Source organism: Dromiciops gliroides, chromosome 1 (genome assembly GCF_019393635.1).
Source record: "Dromiciops gliroides isolate mDroGli1 chromosome 1, mDroGli1.pri, whole genome shotgun sequence".
NCBI lineage: Eukaryota > Metazoa > Chordata > Mammalia > Microbiotheria > Microbiotheriidae > Dromiciops > Dromiciops gliroides.
The window spans coordinates 761,851,105-761,878,393 of NC_057861.1; the positions used below are offsets into that span (position 1 = coordinate 761,851,105).

General features: G+C 46.8%; 1 protein-coding gene across 15 annotated transcripts in view; it reads right to left on the minus strand.

Annotated features, from left to right (window-relative positions):
- Nucleotides 1-3,925: 3,925 nt before the first annotated feature.
- ARPP21 (cAMP regulated phosphoprotein 21) overlaps nt 3,926-27,289 on the minus strand; it is a 166,734-nt gene continuing 143,370 nt past the window's right edge. For all 15 annotated transcript variants that reach the window (XM_043979558.1, XM_043979562.1, XM_043979559.1 and 12 more), the window contains 2 exons: nt 8,624-8,775; nt 3,926-4,700 (listed from right to left, as the gene is read on the minus strand). In XM_043979558.1, the coding sequence (XP_043835493.1) occupies nt 4,437-4,700; nt 8,624-8,775 (416 nt within the window). In that variant the 3' untranslated portion in view covers nt 3,926-4,436. The remainder of the gene's footprint in view (nt 4,701-8,623; nt 8,776-27,289) is intronic.

The window sequence follows — 27,289 nt, forward strand, 5'->3', positions numbered from 1 at the left end:
ACCCCGGAAGTCAAGAGCCCGGCAGGCAGTCTGACATGCGCAGCAGGCGGACTGTTCATCTCCTCCCCCAAAGGGTGGTCCTTGAAAAACTGGCGTCTTTCAGTTATCCTAACCGACTGTTAAAAACTTTCATATTTTACCACAAAACTGAGGCAGATATTCATTAACTTGACAACAATAATAGAGAGACTTGCTGATGCCCCAAGGTATTTATCCAAACTGGAACTGGAGAGCTGGTCCAGACAGAGTACGACTTCCAGTTGGCGCTGATTCCCAGGGGCACAAGGGTACAGCCGAGAGGAAACTCTTATTGGTGTTTTGTACTATGGAATAACTGTTTTCTCCACTTCTTTGAGTCTGACTTTTGGCCATCATGTGCCTGGGCTTCTGTCCCTGCTAACCGGCTCCCCCACTTAGAGACCTAGCTTGGCCCCTACCTTCTACACCAGGCATTCCCTGGCACACACCACCCTCCTGAAATCCCAAACTGTATTGGCTCTGCCTCTCCTTTGGATCCACCAATGTCGAGGAGAGGGAAAACCTGCTGCATGGACAACAGGTTATTTTCCAATTGATCCACCCAGGCTAGCACCCTGGAGAGGACACTCCAGCTACTCCTCATGGGGTAGATACAACACGGGATATGGCAGTTACCGGTTATAAGTCACTCAGGAGCTGCGGCTCCCGTATCGGACTGCACAGCCACACTGTGGCCTGTGGCTCTTCAAGGCGCTGATCCATGGTCGTCCTCGACTGGTGGAAGCCTACTACTACTACTACTACTATCCCCTAGGTTGTGTACAAGTTGTTGCCTCCAGTGGAGTGGAAGCCCTCTAATGCCAGGGACTATTTAATTTTTCTTTCATTCCACCAGCATCTAGTTCAGTGCTTTGTTAACTGGCTAATTAGGTGAAATATATCATGGGTTTATCACCACCAGTATCCTGTGACTTCTGTGTCAAAGCAATTTTCACTTTTGAATTTTTGTGAACAAAACATTTGGCAGAATTTCCCAGCACTTAGTGGTCTTACAGTTTGGGGGAAATGGGATATGTCTGAAATATTTTTGTGATTCCCCGAGATCCATCAATTTTGTCTGTGGGACTTCCAAATAAATAGATTTCTGTGTTCATGTTTCTCTTTACAACCTTATCTTTACTAGCTCATTCTCCAGAAAAATGGGATTATACATTTATAAGGTCAAAGATTTAGAGCTCGAAAGTCCTTAGAAGTTACTGAGTCCAAGCAACTCATTTTATAGATCAAGAAACTGAGGCACATGCAGAAGAACCAAGCCAATTCTGCTACTTTCAGCCAATTCTTGGTTTCATCATCATTTTCCAATATAATTTCTAGCTCTACTGTAGTTTCCCCTTTCTCACTTGCAGTGTTAATTCTTCAGAGTTCATGGTACTTACAGCTTTGTAACACTCTTGTATCACTGAGAGAATATTTGTTTAAAACAACAACAGGAGGCAGCTAGGTGGCTCAGTGGATAAAGTACTGGCCCTGGATTCAGGAGGACCTGAGATGAAATCTGGCCTCAGACACTTGACACTTACTAGCTCTATGGCCCTAGGCAAGTCACTTAACCCTCATTACCCCACAAAAAAACCCCCAAAACAAACACCAACAAAAAAACAACAACAACAACAACAACCACCTTTCTCCTAGTATTGGACAGGTTAGGACTGTTCAGTGTGTGGTCCACATTCTGAAATGAAACCCTGCCTGCTCTGCTCTCTTCCTCCTCTTGACTTCTGGGCCAACATCATCCTGTCTCAGCTCGTGTCAGAGACCAGATGATGAACATTTTCTTTTCATTAGCTTGCTTTGTACTATTGGGATTGCCGCACAGCATCATTGGCTCCACGACAAGGCCCCATGATAGTCTGGGACTTGTTTTCATCAGTAAAATATTATGAGCAAACAGAAGCAGGACAGATGAACAGATTTCAGAGACTTTTGGGACAAGACAAACTATCCAGTGGATTAAAAGTCCATCCAGAGAGTTACCTGTGAGGTACTGGAAAGCTCTCCAAAAGGCACCATTGAGGATACTGATTAGTTGTATGACTCTGGGCAAGTCACTTACCCTCTGTCTGCCTCAGTTTCCTCAGCTGTAAATGTGGATAATAACAGCATCTATATAGCAGCTGCGGTGAGGATTAAATATGTAGAGTACTTTGCAAATCTTAAGGTGCTCTGACAATAATCCTTAATATTAGGAATAAGGAATGGATGCGTAAGAGAGGATGGGGGGCAATGAGTGGGAAGCCAACTTCCTTTTAGGAGTTAGGACCATTACCTGTCCCAGCAGAAATACATCCTTTGGAATGAAAAGAACCAAGAGAAGAAACTTTTGAGTCCTAGCCAGTGATGGCGAATGGAGACCCATAGCCCCCAGAAGATGGGTGAATGTCATTCAAATACAGATGGGCAGATTTGTATTCATATTTAATGTATCTATGTATTAAATACAATCAAATACAAATGGGGGATACTGCGAAATTGGCTTCCCTCCATCTGTATACTTTGAAACAGATGCTGCCACAGTGTGAACTGCAGCCACATTCACAGTCATTTCTATTTACCATGAGTCCTGGGAGATGAGATGACCAGGAGTAACATTCTGTGGTGCTTCTCATTACCTGCGGATGTGTGCTGACTCTGCCTCCTGCAGAGAACCTGGGAGTCGTCTTTCCCAAGAGCTTCTCCTTACTTTTGTTTTTTGGCTTCATTTATCATGAGACTACCATAGGATCATATATAATCAAGCCTAGATTTAGAGTTGACGAGGACATGGGATCCCATCAATCTATAGATGTTGAAAATGAGGACCAAAGTCCTTACTTGCTTGAGGTCAAACAAGTACCAAGTAGCTCGACCATGGCATTAATGGAATTTATTTAGACCATCGATCGGATGTTTCATCATTGGACAAAGATCCCCCATCCTGACACCTCACGGTTGTTAATCTTTAAGATGTTGATAACAATGGTAGGGTTCTTAGCATCATCTGCCCCATTTTCTGTCACACCACCAGGAATAGAAGAGGCTTACACACAAGTCATTTACATGTCAGGCCTTCTCGAATGGGTCTCCGTGACTCAAATATCCACCACCACCTTGTGGTCATCCCACTGGTAGTGAGTTTCTCCATTTCTAGCTAGGCTGGTCTTCCTATGGAGAGCTCAGGCTTTTACCCAGCTCATATTCAAAGCCTTTCTGTCATTGTAGAATCCATGAGAATCCATGATACCCTTCATCCTCTATTGAGGCATCAGAGTGGGGTTTCATGTATGGGAAATATATGCAAGGAAATACTGTCCCGGGGTCTGATGTTGCTTTGGATAAGTCACTTAACATCTCTTGGTTTTAATTTCCCCATCTATAAAATGGATGGGTTGGTCTTAAAGGTCCCTTTAAATTCCATCAGTGAATATACTTCATGTCTCAGTCTTGGAGTTGAGCCAGAGTTTTTAGAAATCAGAGTCTAGTGAATGGAATTCCAATATTCTTTCCTCTGCTCTCCTTTGTTTAGCATCCAACTAAGTTAGTAATTTACTCTGTTGACAAGGGAAAAGCAGAGGAATGGAAGCTCTCTGAGGGAAGGGGCTCCCTCCCTCTCATCTTTGCATCCCCAGAGACTGGCACACAGTATGTGCTTAATAAATGCTTCTTGGTTGGTCAGTTGATTTATCCTTGCATCTCCAGCACCTGGCAACAATGCCTGGCACTTCAGGGGCATTTACTAAATGCTTGCCAAATTGAAATGAGTGACAGTGGGCACTGAACGGGGAACTCCTCTCTTCCTAATCCAGTCTAAAATGGGAAGAACAGATAATCTCTCCCATTGCGTACTGCCTCCCTGCCCCTTTGCCCTGGGTATTGTTCCATAGGAGAGAGGACCCCACACCAGTGGTAGAAACCTGACCTTCTTCCACGAGGTCAAACAGTTTTATTTGGGTTGAACACTACAATACAGTCTAGATCCATAAAAAACTCTAGAGTGTGTATATAAATTATTCCTTCCATTCAGCAACTCTGTTTTTTTTTTCATTACAGCTTTGGTACAATGTGATTTTATTATATAATTTTCTTAAATACTTTTAGCTTCACAAACTCAACACAAAATACAAAACTAATCCAAATTAGGAATATTCCGATCTACACAGTGGTGTTCAGTGGTAGGAAATAATCTTACCTTGATGAGATCACATCCCTAGCTAAGCTGTAAGGCATTACCTAGCAGACATGACAAAATATGCACCATAACCCAGCCAACATTTTGGGATTGTTCCTATTTGTAAGGGAACATCAGCAGTGACCACTGGAGTATGAGGAGAGGGGCATCTTTACGCTCATGTCGTTGGGCTCCTCTCCCTGCCAAGACCAGCCAAAGTCCCATCTTCACATAGGCTTGGCTTCTGTGGCTAGTACTTCACTGACCACCCCGTGTTGTGAGCACTGGCACAGTTTGTCCTGCAGCTTGCCGAGATGACCGGGACACTCTGGGAGGGGCAGTGGGGGGTCACGAGCCTCAGGTTGCCCTGGGCGGCTGGAGGTATGACATTGCAATAGACAGGCATGCTGGCGGTGGGGAGCGTTCCTGTTCCCGGGCCTGACTGATTAGACAGCATGAGGGGTCGCTGGTAGGATTGCTGGGGCAGTCCTTGAGAACCCTGAGTCATGGACACCTGGAGAAAAGAAAAGCTGAGTCAGCTCCACCAAGGATGCCCATCCTCCTGCCCTCTCAGGCCTCTACACTCGAGGGTCAAGGGCACCAGCTTGGAATAAAACATTCCCCCCCCCCCCAAGCGGAAGCAGGCAATGCCACAGAATTCTTGTTTAGAGTAATCAACATTTTGATGGATAGTTTTGGGTTCCAGATTTTATACCTCCTTCCCTCCCTCCCTCCTCTTCCCCCTCCCTGAGGCGGTGAGCAATCAGATATCCATTGTACATGGGCAGTCACTGGATTCTTTTTATCCCGTGGAAGCCTTAGGCCTTGGGTATTAATGAGTATTAGGAGGTGGAGGGGTCTGAGGGCACCTTTCCTCTGACCCAGAATAGGTGCTGCAGTTCGCACAGCCAGTTCTAAGGAGATAAGTACCTGGAAAAGGACACTGACTTGGAGCCTCAGGACCTGAGTTCAAATCTGCCTTCCACACTTCCTATCTGTGATCTTGGTCGACTCCTTTAAGGAAACCTAAGCATCCTTCTCTGAAAGAGTAGGGGTGGGCCCATCTAGCTCTAGACCCGGGTCTGCTCTCTGCTGGGCATGGGAGTCCAAACAGCTAGCAGATCCCAAGAGAGATGGAGAATGGGCTGGGAACTGCATTCCTGGCCCCAGAGTGGTGAAGAGGGGGATCAGGAGATAGGATCAAGACAGAAGCCAGCTCCTTCCCCAAACCGTGTGTGTGCATGTGGGCACTCACACACACACACACACACACACACACACACACACACACACACACACACACACACACACTCTCTCTCTCTCACACACACACACACTCACACACACACACTCTCACACACACACTCTCACACACACTCTCTCACACACACTCTCACACACACACTCACACACACACTCACACACACACTGTTCTAAGAACGCTTAGACAGTAACAACATCAGCACACATTGAACTTATTATTAAGCCCTAAGGAGCCCTTATATCTCTGCAAAAATGGCAGGTCTAGGATACCTTTGAGTGTGCTCTTGCTCTTCAGGAATAGATCGCAGTCCACTCCCACCTTCCTATACCATGTAATTACTGTCTCTCTTTCCTAAATCCTCAAGAGAGCACCGACCCTCAATTCGTGAGGACCTGAGTTCGAATCCGGACTCAGACACTTGACACTTACTAGCCGTGTGACCCTGGGCAAGTCAATTAACCTTCATTGCCCTGTAAAAAATAAAAAGTGTCATCTCCACCATGGATTCATTTGTATTTGAATTTTGTCTTCATCTATTTAAGGGCTGTTTCTGTTTTCCCCAATAAGTACATCAGCCATATGGCCCAGTATGGAAAGTGCAACTTGGAATCAGAATTTGAACTGAGTTCAAATCCTAACTCAGACAACTAACTGTGTGATCATAGACAAGTCCTGCAACCTGCTTTAGCTTCCTTCTCTGTAAAATGGAAGATGCCCAAAACATTATTAATGGGGTTTTGACAGGATCAAATGTGATATTATATGTAAAGTAATTTACCGATCTTCAAATGCTCTAGAAATACTAATTCTCAATAGTATCATCAGTTTGTGATCTGATAGAATCCCAATATGGTGATTTCACTGTCATTTTTAGAGAAAGTAGATCATTATAGAAATGTTGACAAAGCGAATCTGGTTGACCTCTATTTGTTTTCCTCATCCTGATTTCATCTACAATTTCCCTCGGGATGATGTATTTCAGTTGAGTCTAAGATCACACTTAGAAAAAACCAGACTGACTCTCCTGTTCACTGTTCTCACTGTTTTGTGAATGAGGTTGGAGATCATCTGTCATCTTCCTATGATGTTTTGCAGGTAGTCATGTTAATTTTTTCTTTTATGCCTTGGCTTCCTATAGAGGTCAATGGTTTGTTAACAGAGACAGTTTCTGGGTTTTTACAGCTTTTTATGTTTTAGCAATTGTTTTATGCTTCCTAAATTTCTCCAATAATCCTAATCAATGTTTTTACTTTTATCTGTTTCCCAGTTGTTGGAATCAACAGTTCATTCCATTCAGTCACATGGGCATGGTTAGTGTTTAAGCCAATGTCACCTCCTCTTTATTATTTCTTCTTGATTTTGACTTTTGATAATCTGATCCTGAAGGAAAACTCTCCAGGTACAATAAATCTCCCCTTAATAGCCAGTGCCTTCAACAGCTAGTCTTCTTGCTGTCTCCAAGAATAAAGTATACAGGAGGCTCCTGAGTCACCCTCATGCCTTCAGTTTCCTTCATGTCATAATCCCCAATCTTTATTTTGCAGCATCTGCCTCTGTTCTCCCCTATGTACACCTGCAGGCAGGGCATTGACTCACTTGGGAGGATCCTGTCCAGCTTTTCTTCACTCTGTTCTGCAGCAGGGTTTGGTGTGTGAGCCACTGTCATCGAATTGCATGTGTAGGAGCTGAGGCTAGGGAGCCATGAAGCACTGCTGTCCTGATGGTACAGGGTGCAGCCAATTCCTCTGACTCTTTCCTGGGGACACCTCTCCATGGAGCCATCCTAACTTTGTGCCTTCCTGTTCCATTTTACTGTGAGCATGGCTTAGCTCATTCCCCACTTTATCATCAGGATGGCCATTGGGTAAATCCAGATCAGTAGCAGTCACACTCATGTCTATAGCTGTGATAAACCCAGTGATGCTCTTGACTCCATCTGCTGCCTCTCTGTTCACACCACTACCTACACAGCAGGAACTGAAGGGCTCACACAGGGCAGAGGGTCACTGGGTCAGGTGGCCAAGGAATTCTTGCTGAGTTCACACCCTTCTGGTGCAGAGGGTTTTCAGTTCAGCTGACCTGGAAGCTGGGGCCAATAGAGCCCTGCTAGGGTTTAGGACAGGATTCTCTGCCAGAGTGAACTCTGTTGTCTCCACCTTCAACAGCCCCAAACTACAAACAAACATTGGGACAAGCTCCTTCTTGACTGGGCTTCTTTGTACAGAGTGAAAATGTTTGGCTTCCATGTGCCCCCCCCCAACATGTCATATTACACACACACACACACACACACACACACTCACACTCAGACACACAGACACTCACACTTACACATACATACACACACATTCGCACACACTCACACACATACATACACACACTCACACAGACACAGACACACACATTCATACACACACTCACACACACAGACACTCACACACATAGATACACACACTCACATAGACACAGACACACACTCACACACACATTCACACACACTCACACACACAGACACTCACATTCACACACATACATACACATACACTCACATAGACACAGACACACACACTCACACAGACACAGACATACACATTCATACATCCCCCCCACACACACACACACAGCCCTGCCACTACCCATTGAATTTATGGCATCCAAACCAAGACCCCTCATCTACGTACACTTTTCAAAGGTCCCTCTTTGGTTCTCATTAGCGCCCCCTACTCAGGGACACTTGAGTTAAGAAAAAGGAGAGGCCAAACTAAAAGATTCCAAAGGAGTGAGCTTGGGTTTTCAAAGCCATTTTTAGGATACTCCTTGGTAGGCTCAGGAAGGAGATCTGTCTCCCCGCATCTGCTTCTTTGCTTGTGCCCTTAATCTAACTCCCCTCCTCCAGAGTGACCCTCAGGAGATGGAACATGCCTAGTTATTAGCTACTAGATAATACAGCATGAAAGAGTTTCCTACACTAATTAATCCTCGTAATGCTCCTTGCTAGGAAGGCCTTATAGGAAAGATGAGGATGGGGAGGCTGACTAAGTCCTGAAGAGTAGTTGGCCAAGGGAAGAGGAAGGAGAAGGGCACTGGCCCATGCAGGACACCTCCGTTTTCTCCAAGCCAGCAGTGACTCCTAACTGAAGAGCCGTGGCTAAGTTGACCATGGCAGAAGGTACCTGATAAGAAGACACGTTTGGATATGGGACCATCATGCCTTGCACCTGACTCCCTTGGGGGCTGCTGATCAGGCTCTGACTCTGAGGTGGTTGCGAAACACCCATGAGGCCTTGAAAGCCTTGCTGCTGATTTGACAGGATGGGCTGGTAACCTGTGAAAGAGAAGAAAAACAACCTCTTCAAATGGGGGCCAGAACCAGCACGGGGGATGCCTGGTGGGACAAAAAGCTCAAGTTACTTTGAAAAACAAATGTCATTTATATAATTTCTAAATCCAGGATATGGTTTCTGTGATTAGAGAGTGAGGGAAAGAGACAGACAGACAGAGACAGTGGCACAGAGACAGATAGAAACACATAGAAAGACAGATTGAGAGACAGAGACACAGAAAGAGAGGGAGAGAGAGAGAAAAGAAAAACAGAGAGGGGGAAAGAGGGAGGGAAGAAAGAGAGATGAGTGAGAGAAAGAGACAGAGAGAGACAGAGAGATGAGTGAGGGCGAGGGAGAGGTAGAGACAGCCAGACAGCCAGACAGAGATGGAGAGAGAGAGAGAGAGAGAGAGAGAGAGAGAGAGAGAGAGAGAGAGAGAGAGAGAGAGCGCACAATTGTACTGGCCTGATTCAGGGCCACTGTTTATATCCCATCTGTGTTGGCATCACCTGTGTAGCCTTGGGGAAATCCCTTCATCTTCCAAGATATCAGTTTCTTCTTTTGTCAAAGAGGAGGCTATTAGACTCGCAGACCTCTAAGGTCCCTTCTTGCTTGAAACTCTACAGATTCTCTCTCTTCTTAAGTGGAGGTTCCCAACACTCTATAGTTCAGACTGAACTTCCAAGAGGAAAGCCTCCAGAATCCTCCAGAAAAGACAGATATCCTCTGTCACTTTGCATACACATTGGAACTCCTCACATTAAGGCAAAGCAGGTGCTTTCAGCATTTTGCGATCTCTGCTTTCCAAAAGCATCCTCCAAGAGCCCTCATCCCCAATCCTGTAGCAAAAGTACTTTCTCCATGTCTTTTGAAGAGATGCTGTTGAGACTGTGGCTCCCAACAAGCTAAATCGTCTGGAGGCGTGCTGACCCTTCCTCACTCCTGAGCCAAACAGTCATTCTTCCAGGGTCTGCTTACTGAACAATTTCTTTTCCTAGTGCTCATGCGAAGCATTCTGCCATTCTGACCTTCCCTTGTCTGTGGATTGGGGAGTCAGGGATAGGGGTGGGGTTCTTGTGCTCATCACTGTTGTGAGGAGAGCTTCCTGTAAAACCTTGAGAAGCCAGAGTGGAGGTGCTTTCTAAGGAAAGGATGCCAGCATACATTTAAGTAGCATTTATTAAGCACCTACTATGTTTTTGGTGGTGCACTATGATGCCATGGATATACAAAGAAAGGCAACAGGCAGGACCCATAGAGGAGGAGGGACGGGGGGCTTGGAGGGTTTTTAGAACAGGCCCACGAGACCCATGGAGCACAGGAGAGCTGGGAAGGATAAGTACACAGCTTCCCTGGGGACCCCCCTCTTCTGGAGCTGTCCCCCTCTATGATTTGTGAATTTCAATATTCAGTTATGCTTCAATTTCACAGTGAGGAGGTTCTCATAGCAAATACACATTTATATGGGGAGTAAAATGCTGGGTAATTTGCCAATGAAAACATCACCGCGAGGAATGGCCCATTTATATTCATGAATCCTGTGTGATTTTTAGTCGCTGCCCCTGAGAGATCTGCACCTAGCATCTTCTAATTGGGCAGCCTACAGCTCTTTCTATGGTCTTTCTGATCACAGCTAGGATGGGGCATGGTGTTTTCTTTGGATGGGATGTTCTGGTTGAATCTTAGGTACGCTGGGGGGTTGCTTCAACTAGAAGGAGGCTCAGGGGAGGGAATGGGCAGGGCAAACCTACCTCCTCCCTGCTCTAGCCCTTCCAGTATGGAAAGGACTGGGTCCACAGGAGCTACCAGGTGGGCTCAAGTAGATTATTTATCCTTAATCAAGAGTCACAGAATCATAGATTTAAAGGTGGAAGAGACCTGAGAAGTCATCAGATCTAACACTCTCATTTTACAGGTGAGGAAACTGAGGCACAGAGAAGTTAAGAGATATCCAAGGTCACACAGTCAGTAACTGCCTGGAACAGTATGTAAACTCAACTCTTCCCGACTTCAAGCTCACCCAGCCAGAATCACAGAACCATAGAACCCCAATTCACATTTCAGCTCTGCCTCAGTCCTTTGACCTCAGTGAACTCCAGTTTAATCTTTGTAAGACATGGAAGTTGGTTTACAGGACCCTGTATAAAGCTGGCATTCACTTTGGAGGGTGAAGCTAGAGATAGGGAAGCAGCAGAGTACAATGTGGTGGGACAAGCATTGATTTCAGAGTCTGAGGATCTGGGTTCAGATCTCCCATCTTATGTTTACTACTTGTCTGCCCGCAGGTGGGTCACGCATACAGTGAGGCTCACGAGGACAAAAGGCAAGTCCGCAATCTGTACCTGGGTGAGGGAACTGTGCTGCGGAGACAAGGTAGGGAGCCAGCCTGGGAGATGACTGCACCAGGAACCTGGATCATGCTCTGAAAATTTCTTTTCACATTACACACTTGACTTGAACTTAATTAATTGGGCCTTAATTGGAAACAAGAAGAACAAACAAGAGACCAGTGGAAGGGATGAGGTCCTCAAGTGCCCCTGATAATGCCTGGGATACCAGTTCTGCTGTAGCCTGGCACAGGGAACTTCTCCAACTGTGGGCAGGTCTCATAATCTGTGGCCCTGAGCCCAGCTTCCTCATCTATGAAATGAAGATCCTTGATAGACTCTGCGATCCCTCTCAGGTTTAAGTTTGTGAGTCCCAGGGCTTTGTTGGAGGTCTACTTGGATGCCTGGAGAAGTTCAGCACTGTTGTGTGTCTGTATCATGCCAGCATGTTTGCTTGGGTTCTGGATAATGGACCATGCTCTTGTGATTTCTCAGTCACTCCTGGAGGGAAGCAAGGCTGAGTGAGTGCTTGCTCCCATGCTTTTTAGCCTGATGTTTTCAGGAATATTGTCAGACGCCTTTAATGAGGACAAAAACAGCATCAAGATCAGCTACCACACTGGTGATAAATTATTTAACTTGAAAAGACTACAAAGCCAAGACTAAAGTGGAGGGGAGGGTTAGTGAATGTTTTTTAAATCACAGATGATTGTTTACTCAATGCAGTCTCTGAGGCTGAGACACAGCAAAGTATGGATTTGATTCTCTGCTGCTTATGCAAATTTTGGCCCAACAATTCACACCAAGAAAACACGTTTTCTCCACCAGCTAGCACCAAACCATCCATAACAGAAAATGGGGACATTTCGAATGCTGTGGATAAGTTCACTTACCTGAGCAGTATACTGTACACATAGATCATGAGGCTGATGCACACACACATTGCCAGAGCTAGCTCAGTGTTTGGGAGGCTTCAAAGGAAAGTGTGAGAGAGAATCGGTATTAGGCTGCCTCCCAAACTGAAGATCTATAGAGCTGTTGTGTTGACCTCATTGTTGTACACCTGTGAAATCTGGGCAGTCTACCAGTGCCATGCCAGGAAACTCAATCGCTTCCATTTGAATTGTCCTAGGAAGATTCTGAAGATCACTGGGCAAGATAAGGCACCAGACACTGAGGTCCTTTCTTGAGCTGAACTGTCAAGCATTCAAACTCTACTCCAAAGAAGGCACCTCTGATGGATTGGCCATATTCAAATGCCACACATAACTTTTCCTAAAAGACTATTTTACAGAGAACTTACACAAGGCAGGTGCTCACGTGAAGGTCAGGAGAAGTGATGAAAAGATACTCTCAAGGTCTCTCTGAAGAACTTTGGAATCGATTTGAGACATGAGAGACACTGGTACAGGACCACCCAGTATGGTGTGCCCACAGCAAAGAAGGCATTGTGCTCCATGAGCAAAGTAGAATTGCAGTAGTTCAAAAGAAATGTGAGATGCACAAATGTAGAGATCTCCACTCCAAATGTTGATATGGACAACTTGTGCCCCACCTATGATAGAGCCTTCTGAGCTCATGTTGGTCTGGTCAGCCACTGTTGGACACGCTGTATGATTCCAACATAGTGATGTCATTTTGTTCCTCTTTGAGAACAAACCAACCAAATTTGTTTCAGTGATGCAGTGATCACTGAAACCCAACTTGACTGGAGGGAGCATTAGGGGACACAATCTGCACGGGAAGGAAGTGGAACTCACCTTCCTCTCTAGAATAAAAAGAGTGAAGTAAAGAAGAGTCAAGAGTGCCCTGAGTGGTCAGAAGCTCCACAGAATTAGGAGTCACCAGGTTTTCAAGAGAACCTTTGCCTTTGGAGGCTGATCTAACCAGGCAACAGGGAGGAGGATTTCCTGACTATTGTCAGCTTTATGAATCCTGTGTGAATGGTTCTGGGGGTAGATGGCACACAATTTCAGAAGTCCAGGAGAACAACGCAGAATAGATGCCATGGAGGCTGAGAATCCTTTGGCCTGTCAGACCATCAAAAACCTCAATTGAGACAACTTAAATTCAAGCCCAGATCTCCACTATGCAGTTGGGGTGTGTGTGTGTGTGTGTGTGTGTGTGTGTGTGTGTGTGTGTGTGTGTGTGTGTAGGTAGGTGAGAGTACAGTCATTCCAAAGAGCACCTTCAGGCATGGCCATAAATCGCGTTGACTTGGCAGTTTTCTTTTGGACAGCTCCAAGCCAGCTTCTTTCTTTTGGAAGTGAGGCCGCCCCTTTCTCCACCCTCAGGGCCAGCGTCTGTTGGGCTTCCTTTACAGCCTCTCTCTCTCACGACGTGTTTCTGCTCCTCTGTGCCCAGGAGTGGGAGCCTCTTGGGCAGCGGACGCGGAGACGGGTGGGGAGAAGGGGCAGGGGATCACTCTCCCCCGTGCAATCATTGCCTTCCTTCCTGCTCATTAGCTTTCACACAACGCACAGGGTGACTCTTAAAAGCCTCTTCATAGTCTCGGGAGAACCCACACAGACGCGGGTCACTTTCTCACCGCGCCCGAAGCCAGGGAGCTCCGGGACTTCTTTACCGCAATTAGACCATCCTGCTCCGCGTTATCTCGGCTACAAAGGAGGCTTTTCGAAATCAGGGCAAACAGGAGAGACATAGTTAAGCTCCCAGCAGAACAGCCCGTGCCAGGAATTTCAATGAGAGCCTCCGAGGGAAGCCGCTGTCGGATTCGTCTAAATGCAAGAGGCGGTCAGATCACGGCCGGAATTCTCTGAACCTTGGTGGCCCCTAGCGCGGCGCTGACAGTCAGAGAGTCCCAGCCAGCAGAGGAAACAAGCAACATGAAAGACTGAGAGCCCTGCCCGTTGTTCTGAATGAGGCCACGAGGTTTCAGAGGGCTGGGGCATCGGTAGGCGGCGTGGGGAGGCACCATGGACACAGCACTCTGCTAGGACAGAGGGTCAGGGTGGGGAGCTTGTGGAGAACCAAGATCTCTTTCCAAGGAGATTAAAGTTGGATTGGGGCAGAAAGGCCCTGATGAGGCTGGCTTTGCAAGCTGCTTCCACGAGGTGGTCGTAGGTGGGGTGAGCAGCCTTGTTAAGCCACAGCTATAGACCTTCCGCCCACCTTGGCCTGGGGTCTTTCCCTGGTGTGCCTCTGGTGCCAGAGTAGACCAGTCAGGAGACGGAACATTTCTGGATTCATCCACATTCACCGCATCTATTAGAACAATGACGTCATGCACAGAAAGATTTGTCCTATCTCCTCACAAATAGATTACTGCTAAATAATTTTCTGAATGCTTGGCATTTATTAAGCACATAGTAAGTACTTAATAAATGCCTGTTGGCTGATTGATTCAAGATCCAAATGGCAAGAGGACTCCAGTGAAGGGCCCCAGGGATCTGCCCTTGCCCCTCTATGGTGTATGTTTTTTTAAATCAAACACTTGTATAAAGACAGAGATGGCATTCTCACTGAGTTTGCCAATGACACAAAAGTGATGGGGATTGCTAAGATAGTGAATGACAGTTGGGACCCAAAAGGATCCAGAAAGGTGAGAGCATTAATCTAATGCTTGATGGGCTAAATCTACTAAGATCGAATAAAATGAAATTCAACAAGGATAAATTGAAAGTCTTATGTGAGAAATAGAATTGGCTTCATATGTACAAGAAGGGAAGGGAACGAGACAGCAGTTCTGAATAAAAAGATTGGGGGGGGGTTGAGTGGCCTCCAAGTTCCCTAGGAATCGGCCATGTGAAGTGGCAGCCCAGCAAGTGTGTGTGGGGGGTCAGATGGTCTCACTGTCCTCTGCCCTCACTTGGGGCCCCATGCTCAGGTCTGGTCATTCAGGGCTAAGGAGGCCATTGATAAGTGAGAGAATGACTGGGGAAGGTAAATAGGAGGGTGAAGGGTTCTGAATTCAGGACACCTGAAGGTGACATGAAAGAGCTGGGGTTGCTTAACTGGAGAAGAGAAGAGGCAGCCATTACCATCATCTCCACAGGGGAGGGATTGGCCTTGTTTGTTCTCCTTGATCCAGACGGCAGCATCAGGACATAGGCATAGGCCTGCCTAAGTGTCAGAGAGGTTCACCTAGGTCAGGAAGTGCTCCCAAAGCATCAGAGCTTCCCAGAAATAGAAGGTACTGCATTCAGAGGCTGTGGGTGACCCCATCTTGGAGGGCTCAAAGTAGAGCTTGGATGGCCAGATGTGTTATACTGGAGTCCTTTCTTCCATAGGATGGGATAGATGGCCCTGAGGTCTTTCAGATTCTGGAATTGAAATTCTGCCTCTTGTGGTCAGGGGCAAGGAACTTCACTCCCCCACCCCGGGCCTCAGTTTCCCCATCTCTAAGCCTTGAGGGGCTCGGATATTCTTGCTGTTTCTCAAACTATGACCCAATGATTCTCCTCATCATACTCTTGAGGAATGTCAATGGATGCTTCCTCATTCCTTTTGCCATCAGAATAAAAGGAGGCTCAGGTACATATTACTTTCTAAGGTAAAGGTCTGACAGATGTAGATAGTGGCTTCCTCTGTCTGGCTCCCACTCTCCAAACCACGGTGACACCACAGTACCAACCAAGCACATTTTTTAGCCAAATTTGCAAGACCATCACCTTAGGAAGCCACACACCCAAGATGGCCAGGGTGTGGGGGTCACACTGGAGTTCAGTCCCTTCCCTTTCAAAGGGACCAGTTTCCCTGAAAGTCTCATTATGGCCAGCTATACAAGGGAAATTCATCCTTCCCACCTGTCAATACTGTGGAAACTAGTCATCTGTAGAGCTTGTTAGCAGCCTTAATCAGACACTGTATTTAGAACTGCCGAAGGCTTATAGTGCAGCCCTGAAAGCAACTGGAGCAGGAGGTTCACAGACATCAGTAGCCTCCCCTTGACTGGCAGCATGACTGGGCCCTCTCCAGACCTCTAGAACCTTGACAGACAGCTGCAGGGGTCTGCCTCAAGATGAACAGCAGAGCAGGTCAGATATACCTCAGTATTCATCTTCTGCCAATTAATTAGCAGAATCTCCAGCAGGTCACTGTGCCTGACTTCAGCAGAATTGGGCACTTGTTGAATAGAAATATGAGCTGCCAAGAGATGAAAGAAGATGGGAGCTTCTTAATGAACAGGGGGCTGAAGGGAGGGATGGTGGCTCCCTGTACGTTGCTGACAAATATTCCTTAAAGCTGTGTAGACAGGTTTAATCCAGGGAGCAGGAACCGGCCGCAGATGGCTTCATCTGATTGTCCCTTAAAGCTCAAATGAAATTAAGTCAGCCTTTTATGAATTATGTGACAGTGGAAAACTACTTTTTTCCCATCACAAAGAAAAATGGAAGGGGTCAACTTTTGTATATTGCACTATATCTCAGGGAAAGAAGGGGCCAATGGCTTTAGAGTTAGCATGATTATATTAAGAATGAAAGGACATGCATTGGATCAGGTCAAAGCTGAAGGAATCTTGGTTTGATTAAAATGGCACTGTGATTCTACCACATGGGAACCAGTCTGGTCTGCAAGTCCCTCTAAGGCCGGGGTTGTGCCCCTTCCAGCCCCACTGCCCAGCCCACTGGGGGTCCTGCACAAAGGAAATGTTTCACAAGGCTTGGGAAGGATGTCCACCTGATTCCCTGGCCCTAATGCCTCTTGGCATATGGCCTCTGTTGTATTGGAGGTTTGGCTACTTTGGGAAAAGGAGGTTGTGGCATTGTCTTCAGAAGTCATGGTGTGCACCAAAGAAGGCAGCAAGATACCACAGGGGTCTGTCTGTCCTCAGTCAAGAAGAACACAGGAATATGGGTAGGAGAGTCTCTGGTTTCTCCTTCATCCTCTTGGCCAAAGGAGTGTCAAAAGGTAAAGTGCTACTTCCTGACTCCACTGCCTGGGGAGAGTAGGGACAAAGAGGAAGTCGGGCAGCCTCCCTTCACTTTGATGGATGGGAGTGGCATGCAGGGGCTTCTGGCTTATGTGAATTAGGAACCCTCTGTATTCTCCAGTCTGGACTGGTTCTATGTCACACTCAGAGAGGAAGTCACACAGCTTGAAAGAGACAGAGACCAAGAGAAAACTCAGTGCCGAGGCCCACCCTGTCCTGAGTTCCAGCCCCCTCTTTAGCAGTCATGGCTCACGATGCCACAAAAATGCAAGTGCCCCAAATAAAAGCACCAAAAAGCAACATAACAGATAATTTCCTCAGGGGATCAATCAATTAGCTAACAGCATTGATTAAGCACCTACTGTGTCCCAGGAACTGTGCTAAACACTGGGGTTTGGGAGAAAGGCAAAATCAGCCACTCCCTTCAAGGAGCTCATGGTCTAACGGGGGACACAACATTTATCAATCACACTATACAAAATAAATACAGAGCAGATGGAAGAATCTTAGAAGAGACACGCACGGACAATTTACAAAAGAGTAAACAGAATCGAATTGGTCAATGTATAAACAAACAAATGCCATCCCTAATGACCAGAGAAAATGAAATGAAAACAATTAACCTTGGCATTTCCCTTTGGACTCAGCAAAATGGAAACTCGATGCTGGTAGGACTGGGGAGAAGTAGGTACATTAGGCACTAATGGTAGGTTTGCAAATGAGTGCAGTCTTTCTGGAGAGTAATGAATGGTACCCTTTGATTCAATGGGAATATACTAAAAAAAAAGACTCATTTGTTATCATGGCTGCTAGGTGGTGCCACAGTGCACAGAGAGTGCTTTGTCTGGAATCAGAAAGACTCATCTTCATGAGTTCAAATTTGGCCTCAGGCACTTACTAGCTGAGTGACCCTGGGAAAGTCACTACATCCTGTTTGCCTTAGTTTCCTCATCTGTCAAATGAGCTAGAGAAGGAAATGGCAAACCGCTCTGGTATCTTTGCCTAAACAACTCCCCAAATGGGATCAAGAAGAGTTGGACATGACTGAAATGACAGAACAACAACATTTGCTATTACCCAAACCTTGGGAACAACCCAAACACCCAGTGGTTAGGGCATGACTCAATCTGCTGTGGTGCATTGGCGTACCAGGATGTTCCGATGTAATGAGCCATCCTCAGCATTCTTTGTCAACTTGCTTGATGCCCTCTAACAGACAGATATGGTCTATGTTATAATAAAAATGCAGCTCTAGATGACTTAAACACGTCACAGGCTGAGCAGAGCGAGGACACGCTTAGGATGAGAATTTAGAAGGGAAGATGAGGCCTCAGCGCGATCAGAATGAGCAGACAAAAGGACTAGTAAAGGGATCAAAGAGGGACTAAGTTATAACTTGTTCTGGGCAAATCAATCAAGCCTCATTTATTCAGTTCAGACTGCATGCCTCAAGCGTTATCTTGCACATGTACCTATAGACATTTATGTAAAAGTAGGTAACTACAAAATCTGTTTAACTGGTTTTTGTTGATGTCTCAAGTTACCTTTCCCTCAAAGGTCACCTTATTATTTAGCCCAAACCTTCTCCATACCTTGCCCCCTGTGCTACTGCCAATCACACACTCCTGACTCCAATGACCTCTTCCTCCTCTTGGATTCACAACCTGCCCATCATCCCTGGAGGAACCAGAACATGGTGCCAGCTGGGTCCACTTCCACTTGATATTCTCTGACCTTAGCTGAGTGCTCCCTGGGGCATGCATGCCAACCCCACGGCAGTGGCTGTTTGAGCTGCTCCCCTCCCCTTCTAGAGCCCTCAGTGAGTTACTTGATAGATCTCAATGGGTGTGTCATTTACTGAGGAGTATCCAAGCCATCGGAGGATTGGAACAGAGGAAGTGGGACCTTTAGACCTGGGGATCATCTGTGCAAAGGCTTGGAGGTGGAAGAAGAGATAATTGCCTCAAGGAACCAGGGGTAGGCAAAGGTATAAATGTGGAATGAGAAGCTGAGGAGTCTTGTGGAATTTGATTTTTTTTTTTGAGTGGACTGTTGTTTTCATGGATACAGGGAAGTCCAGATGAGGCAATACTCTGGACTAATGCAGATCTATGCCTACCCAGTAATTTACTATTCTAGAGCATTTGGGGGATGGGGGCACTGAGAGGTTAAATAACGCCCAGGATCCTGCAGCCATGAACTTTCAGAGAAGAGACTTGAAACCAAGTAACTTAAGTAGCTGTTGTCCATCAGAGAGAGTTCTGGACCTAAAGTTGGGGAGACCTGAATTGAAATCTGGCTCTAGATACTGACTCACTGTATGACCCTGGATGAGGCAACCACTGCCTGCCTCAATTTCCTCAACTGTAAAATGGGTATAATAGTAGCACCCCGTCCTGGGATTGTTGTAGAGATCAGGTGAGAGAATATTTGGAAGGTGCTTTTCAAACTTTAAAGCTCTAGAGAAATCTTAGCTACTACTAATCATTATTAATGTGATCTTCTTGACTCTGAGGTTGGTTCCACCACAGCCTTTGAGCACTAGCTCTTCCTCTTCTTCTTCTTTTTTTGTGGGGCAATTGGGGTTAAGTGACTTTCCCAGGGTCACACAGCTAGTAAGTGTTAAGTGTCTGAGGCCAGATTTGAACTCAGGTCCTCCCGAATCCAGGACCAGTGCTCTATCCACTGCGCCACCTAGCTGCCCCAGCTCTTCCTCTTCTTGCCACGGGGCCCTGTAGAACTTTGGCTGCCACCAAAAGGCTCAGGGAGAGGTGGGGAGACAAGCATTTCTATGGCGCCTACTATGTGTCAGGTGCTGTGCTGAGCACTCGACAGAGCATATCTCCCCATGTTGAATCCCGAGCCTGTCCCCTTCTACATGGCCTCTCCTAGCTGCTGCTGCAGGATGGGGCTGGAGTGAAGGAAGGAGCGAGCAGAGCCTGGGCATGGAGCCCAATCTTTGGAGACTCAGATTTTAATAAAGGAAGGTTGGCCTTTCAGTGAGAGGCAGGTGGGTGCACAGAAGATGCTTACTTGGCACAGTTGCCTGAGCAGCCTCCCAGGGGGCCTGCCGCTAGGAAGGAGAATGTGAGAGAGGGCATGGCAGCTCCCAGAGGGATGCAGACCCCCCACCTGGCTGTGGGTGCTACCAAGGGCATTTCGTCAGCATCAAAGTCTAAATGGTGGAGAGTAGCAGAGGACACATGTCCTGGGCGGGGCTTTGTATCCAAGGGGCTCCCATGACCTGCCTCTGGGCAGGCACTCAGGGCCTGCCTCCCTCTTCAGCCTGGGTCGCACAGATGTTCGCTTCCACGTAGACTTCAAAGTGGCCCCTTCACTAATGGCTCCCCAGCTAGCATCGTTCTACAGTGGAGGGAGGCTTTAGCCAGTATTATTGGAGAGCGGGGTGAAGGAGGCCTGGTGAGTTCCTGTCATTTCAGTCAAAATTCTCTATACACAATGGCTGGCTAGCTCCTGGCAGAACCAGCCACCACACAGAGCTAGATACTAGGCAGGCCCGTGACAGGAAGTCAGGGTGGGTGTGGCAAGGGACAGGGCCTGGCTCAGACTCAGATTCCCCCAGAGCTTGGCCTGATGGAAACCCATGAACTCAGACAAGGCCTGGGCAGCCGGGAGCAGGCACCCCAGGCCAGTATGAGCACAGGCAAGCTCTAGGAGGAAATCCATTCTTTTGAAAGGCAGAAAGAAGAGGTGCGAGGAAGGGACGCTTTCCTATCACTGTTTCTACTGGAGCACTTTAAGGTCCACAAAGCACTTTCCAAACATTCCCTCCGTTGGTCTTCACAACCACCCTGGGAGTTAGCTGCTGTTATCTCCATTTTACAGATGAGGACACTGAGGCAGATGGAGGCAAAGTGACTCGCCCAGGATTGATTGGCTAGTGAATATTGCTTGTGATTGGCTGAGAGCCAGAGGCTTCCAACAAGGACTCAGTCTGCTCTTAAGTGGGTAAGTCCTGCATGAAAGTCACTTGTCAATGCCGGGTCCTGGCAGAGAAGGCCACTGTACTCTCAGAGGCAGCACTAGAGCCAGACAAGGTCTCTCCAGCTGGGAAGGTCTTGAGGATGGACCACACTTCTCCCCTGAAGGCTAGCTCAGCTCAACTCCTCCCCAGAAGGGGGACCAATGATGTCCTTTGACCTCTGTAATGCATGGCAAGGGGACGCACTCTGGGACGGTGTATGCTTGTGGATGATGGTTGGTGTTGGCAAGGAGAGGCTGGACCCACTGTCTTGGGCCTTTCATAAGAAGTCAGACCCAATGGTGGAGCCAGAATCACAGCTCTCTGGAGAGGGACAGGCAGAGTGGAATGGCTTCGGTTCTAGGAACATGAAACCTACTGTGAAAGAAGATCCAACCAGAAGCAGGAACAGGAGCCTCTGCTGTCTCCATCTTCCTGCAGTTTACCTCTCTGCCTGTTTCAGCTCCTTGGACAACTCTTAATATGATGCCACCACTCCATCTGACCTCCCCGGTTTGTGACAACCCTACCCAGGTACCACCGTCAGTCCTACGGGCACCTCTGCCAGCGACCATCACCCCCTTCTTACTCCTGATCTGTTCACACCCTGTTCTCACCTTGGAGCCACTTTTGTAATTCCTGTCATACTCTGTGTGCTCTTGGGTAAGTTAATTTGTGGCTCACTTTTCTCATCTGTGAAATGAATGGTTCCCCAAACCAGTGGGTGAGCATGCTCTCCCAGGCAATGGGCTCTACCATTTCTCTAGTGTCTCTGAATTTATTCCTCAAACACCTACTGCAGCTTGTCGATGTAGGTTTCAGGTATGGCCACAATTGACACATCTTTCATAGGATGTCACAGGAAGCGTTTTCCTCCATATACGGACTTTGGTCCTGACTCGATGTCCACTTATCTGTGGGCAAATACCTCCCTCTCTTTGGGCCTTACTTCCCTCCCTGTCAAAGAGGAGGATGAGCTATAGGTTCAGGTATGGGGAGAAGAGGCTAAACTTTTTAGAGACAGCCAAATTAAAATGATTAATCACTGATTTTTTTACAAGGAAATTAAAGTCTTAAAAGCCACATGAATTAGGTTGAAAATGGGGCATTGACCTAAAGCCATGAAACATATGTGGTCCAAAAGACAAAGTTCACAAAATTGCACTGTCTCTGAGACCAGAGCAAATCTGCTCTCTGAAGCCCAGTCTGGGTCTTCAGGATTCCAAGCTGGGGAGGGGCTATGGAGTGGGACCAGGGTTGCTACTTGTTTGGCACGTTCCTTTGTTTTATAGGCTGCTCACAATACAGTCCTATTAAGATGTGAATTAAGACATGGCCATAAGCCTAAGGTCTTAGACTCTGTGCATGGAACATAAGCTCTTAGTCTTGTCCTTACTAGAAAAATCCCGAGTATGGGTCCAATGATGGGAAAAATGCTAGACCTGTCAAGTACTGGTGCTAGCCTCGTGGTGTTCAAATATGCTCATTAACTGGTTGGTTACAGGGCAAGGGATTCTTATCTCCAATGCACAGGAATGAGGGTAAGGATTTAATGGGCTGGGATCCGCAAGAGCAAAAAGGCTCATGCTGGGCAAACCACAGAGCTTTTCAGTAGTAAAGTATCCATGGCTTGTCATGGTCAAAGAAGCCCACCCCCCTTGACCACCTCATTGGCAATAACCTGAGCATCTCTCAGAGCATGTGACCTGTTGCTAGCACCTTCCATCTGCATCAAACACAACTTTGCTGGTTTCTGTCTTACTCGGTTTTCAAGGACAGCCAGGTTGGCAGTGGACAAGGACACGTCAGAATACCATCAAGGATACTTATGTCAAAGCTTTCCCTCTGGCTGGGCAGAGGAGGCCATTTCTGTCTGCTTTCTAACTAGACCACAAGGAGGACCTTAGTCTTTTCTCCAGACTCATTTCCCATTAAACTTATTAGGCAGTTTAAGGAACCGTGGTGTTGTTCAAATGAATCCAATGAACATAAGAGCTGGAGAATCATGACCAAAACACCTGCAGAATGAGCTGAGCACACATCCTGGATGGTTTGCTAGCAGGTCTGGCCAAGCAGCAAGGGAGCTGGTGACATCCAGGGGCTGCCCCCTTGTACTTCTGGGGACCATATTTCATGGGATTTGAGAGGTCACCAGCAGACACTCAGACACCAGGTGAGGTGTGGCTTTAATTACAGAGAAAGCTGTGCCCAATCTGGTCCTCTTTCAAAGGACTGAGGGATGCATCCTTCAGTGATCTGCCCTTGGATGCTCAGGGCTTAGAACACAGGTCTGGGCACACAGAAGGTTCTTGAGAAATGTCCATTCCTTTGGGCATCTGAGAAGAGCACTATGGATGGCCCTTCTACACTTGGCAGGTGATCTTCCTGAGCTACACTTCCCTTGACCTCCAGGATGATGTAAAGCTCTTCCCTTGACTAGTCTGGTCCCTGGACAATAGACACCCAGTTTGAGGGTATGGTCACCCTCAGAATCTTTCCCCTTTGGTGAGAACCGTTGGTGCTTGCACCACATGAGCAGAACCTTTAAGAGTCCAGAGTCAGCTCCAAGCCACACTCAGGTGTTGTCCCCAGTGAGTAACAGGGAGCTGGAAGCCAGCGGCCCCTCTGTGCATTCCCAGAATGAAGGGAATCTATTTGTGCCAAACAGAGACAATGTAACCATGATAAATACTGAGATCACCACATTACATGGCATGTACCACAAAGTGGCAAATGAGATGCCTTACGGTGGCCTGGGGTGCTAAGAATAACCAGTCATCTATGTAGAAAACAGCTTGGTAGTGGGCAGCCTCTTTCCTTCGAAGCACACTGTGATTAAGGTAAATAGAATGAAAATGTAATTGCCAAGTGGCTCACCTCATCCAAGCTGAAATCCCAGCTATCCCTAGAGGAGGATTTAAAAAATCAATCACTGTGGGATCTAAACAGAAAAGGCATTCTGGTTCTGAACAATGGGAGCCCAGAATCTCTTGGTCTGACCAGTGTCAACTGCCTGCTGGTAGAAAGGAATCAGCTAAGGAGAGAGATTCCATCACTGGACGGACACTCACTGTCCCTCTTTGGAACTGATGAGTGTGAAGGAGGAAAGCTAAAAGGATGTGGCAGACATGGAGACAAAGGGCTCAGGGACAAGTACATTTTTTGTCCAATTACACAAACCTGCCCTGTTTATTGATCTCGTTCATTCTGCTCTGAGTGAGCTATTGTGTCAATTAAAAAGGGAAGTTTTTTTTTTTAAACAATGGGAGAAGGAATGGCAAACATTCATAAATACCCAACAGTTTCCTGGGCAAGTTGACAAAGGAGGGGTCTCTTGCTAAGGGAATAAATGATGGGTCCAAGGAGGCAAGGAAGAAAAGGGGGAGCAGTGCTGATTTCCTGGGGTGGCCCTGCTTCATATGAAAGGAGCCATCCAGAGTCTCCTAATGCCATTGCAGGCAATGAGCTATGATGCATTACCATTTACACAAATACCCATCTCAGAAAGCCTCCTGCTCTCTAAAGACTAGCGATAACTTATGTTCTGGTACACGATAAGCACACTCTGCATGACAGCTGTGATTTATCGAAGCAATTCAGACACCCTCGGAAAGTCTATTAGCCTTGCCTCTGCCCACAAAGGGTGTGTTCTTGCCACAGAGGATGTGCCGATGATAAATTACCCACCTGAAGCTTGAGAAGGCAATTGGCCCATCAGATGCCCAAAGGCCCCAAATTACCACCATGATCCACTTCTCATGCTAACATTTCCTGTGCAGAGGCAAGCAGCCCCCTCACGGGAGCCAATTAGCAGCATGGCGGGGCTGTTTCTGGGCAGGATGGTGACAGTGGTGAGGGTACCGTCACCAACAGGTCCCTCTTTGTGTTGCTCAGGGGGTCGTGGCTGTCCTTCTAGGATGCCTGGATGCTGCAAATGTGTCGACTGACCAAGGTATATCAAATGTTTTTTGAATGGGATTGTCAGAGGCCTCTGACCGTTTTTAACAATGTCAGCCAGGTCTATGATGTCTATGAAGACAGGACTCAAACAAAGTTTGAGGCAGGGGGAAGTGGCAGGGGCTTTCTGAGGAACATCTGGTAACATCTGGGGGGTGGAACCAGCTTGATGCTACTCAACATTGATTGTCCCCAGAGGGCTCAGAGATTTGTGCTGCTTTCCTGTGGTTCCTGTCCAGGGGGCCCACATGGAAACAAAGACTGGAGAGTTTGGGGTGTATGCTCTGGCAATTTCTCATGGGCTAAGGTCATGGACTGACTTTCGACATCCATTACATGTGCTTTGTATGGGCTCACAGCTACAGACACACATGGTTCAGCACATGGCATGGCACTCCTGCCAGGATGGTGTTTCATCAAGGAACACCTGTTCCTAGAAGAAACAATGTTCATACTCAGGACTTCAGCAATTAAAGATGGAACAAACTTTACTTGGAAAAGTTTTCAGTTTGTTTCTATTATCTTTTGTAATGAAGACAATTCTTCTTCTCTTAGATGTTTAGTTTCCAGTTAGCTTACATTGTGAGAGGCAACACACATTGTGAAGAGAGTGTGGGACTTGGAAGGAGGGAAGTGGGTTCGAATCCTGCCTCTCACACTTGCCAATGACCCAGAGCATTAAGGGGCCAGATCTGGACAAGAGTCTTCTCTACAACATCTTCCCTGTGTGGTCACTCATGTTTGAGGACCCCCCACCCTCCTCATGGTAGCCCATACTGCTCTTGGAAGACCTGCTTGTTAGGGACACTGTCATGCCAAAGTCTGTCTCTCTGTCTGTCTGTCTGACTGACTCTCACTGGATCTCTCAGGTGTTCTGTCTGTTTCTCTCCATCTCTGCACATCTCTCTGTCTGTCTCTCTCCATATCTGCATGTCCCTCTGTCTATCTCTCTCCATCTCTGCACGTCCCTCTGTCTGTCTCTCTCCATCTCTGCATGTCTGTTTGTTTCTCTCCATCTTTGCATGTCCCTCTGTCTGTCTCTGTCTCTCTCCCCCTCCCTCCCTATCTCTGACCTCAAGGAGCTTATATTCAAACAGGCGGGGCCAATGCACACACACATGCATGCACACATGTGTATATACCTTTGTATTACAGATGCTGCTCGCATGTGTGTGTGTGCAGATCACACAAAATCAGACACAAGCTAGCCTCACTGGGGGGAAAGGGGCAGAGGGTCACAGACATTATGCCTCTCTTCATGTGATACAAGATAACATTATTAATACTAATAAAAGCATATATTTAGAGGATGCTTTAAAGTGTGCAAAACACTTAATAAATAGGCTCTTCTCTGGTCCTCACAACGCTGCTATTTATGCCTATTTTTCAAATGAGGAAACTGAGGTAGACAGCTGAGTGCCTGATGAGGGTCACCTGGATAGTAAGGGTCTGTGGAGGAAACTGGAGTTTTAGCCTCTGACTCCTGGCCTGACTATGGCATCCCTAGCTACATTAGCTACCATGTCACCCTGTTAACTCAAATGAGCTAGGGGCAACTTAGAGCTTGGCATGTCCCCTGTTTTTCACTTGAAGAGATAAACCGGAGGCAAACTTCCCATTTATCTAGATTGCACCCTAGCACCTTCACTTCAGCCCAATATTCAAGCTTGAACATTTTCTTTTTATCATCTGAAAACTGTTTCCCAAACCATCTGTGCTTTTATCTGAGGCTTTGATTGTCCGACATGATTCCTTCTATGGGAACATCAGCTTGCTATGTGCTTTGGGGTCATGGTAAATCATTCTAATTTTCAAAGCCTCAGTTCCTCCATTTGTAAAATGGAGAGAATGTTTATGTGACCTGTCTCACAAGATGCCTTGAAAACCTTTAATCCCGATCAGAGTGTGTTGCATTTATTACGTCTAAGTCCAAAGTAAGATTTTCTTTAAATTTGTTTGGTGCCATTGAGTTGTCACTTCTGAAAGAGTCCTTCCTTCCTGATCAAAGTTCTAGTGACAAGCTTTTCTGTCCTTGGGTTGATGCTGCCTTGCTGTGACCATTTTCAAAATGTATTTAATGATGGAGGGTAGAGGTACTGGAGGAAAAATGGAATAGAGCAAAGATGATAAAGGAATCGATCATTTCCACTGCCTGTCAACCTCAAAAGTCACACTAACTGTGATGAACACATTGCTATTTCTTTTCACACAGCCACTTGTCCCAGGAGTAGCCACCAATGAAGTCAATGACTTGGGTTGGCCATCAATGCTTCCTGATTGGGCTAATGGCTGTTTGAAAGGCTGCTCCAATTTGCTGGATCATTGGGAATCTAAGCCCAGGAATTCTTTTTAATGTT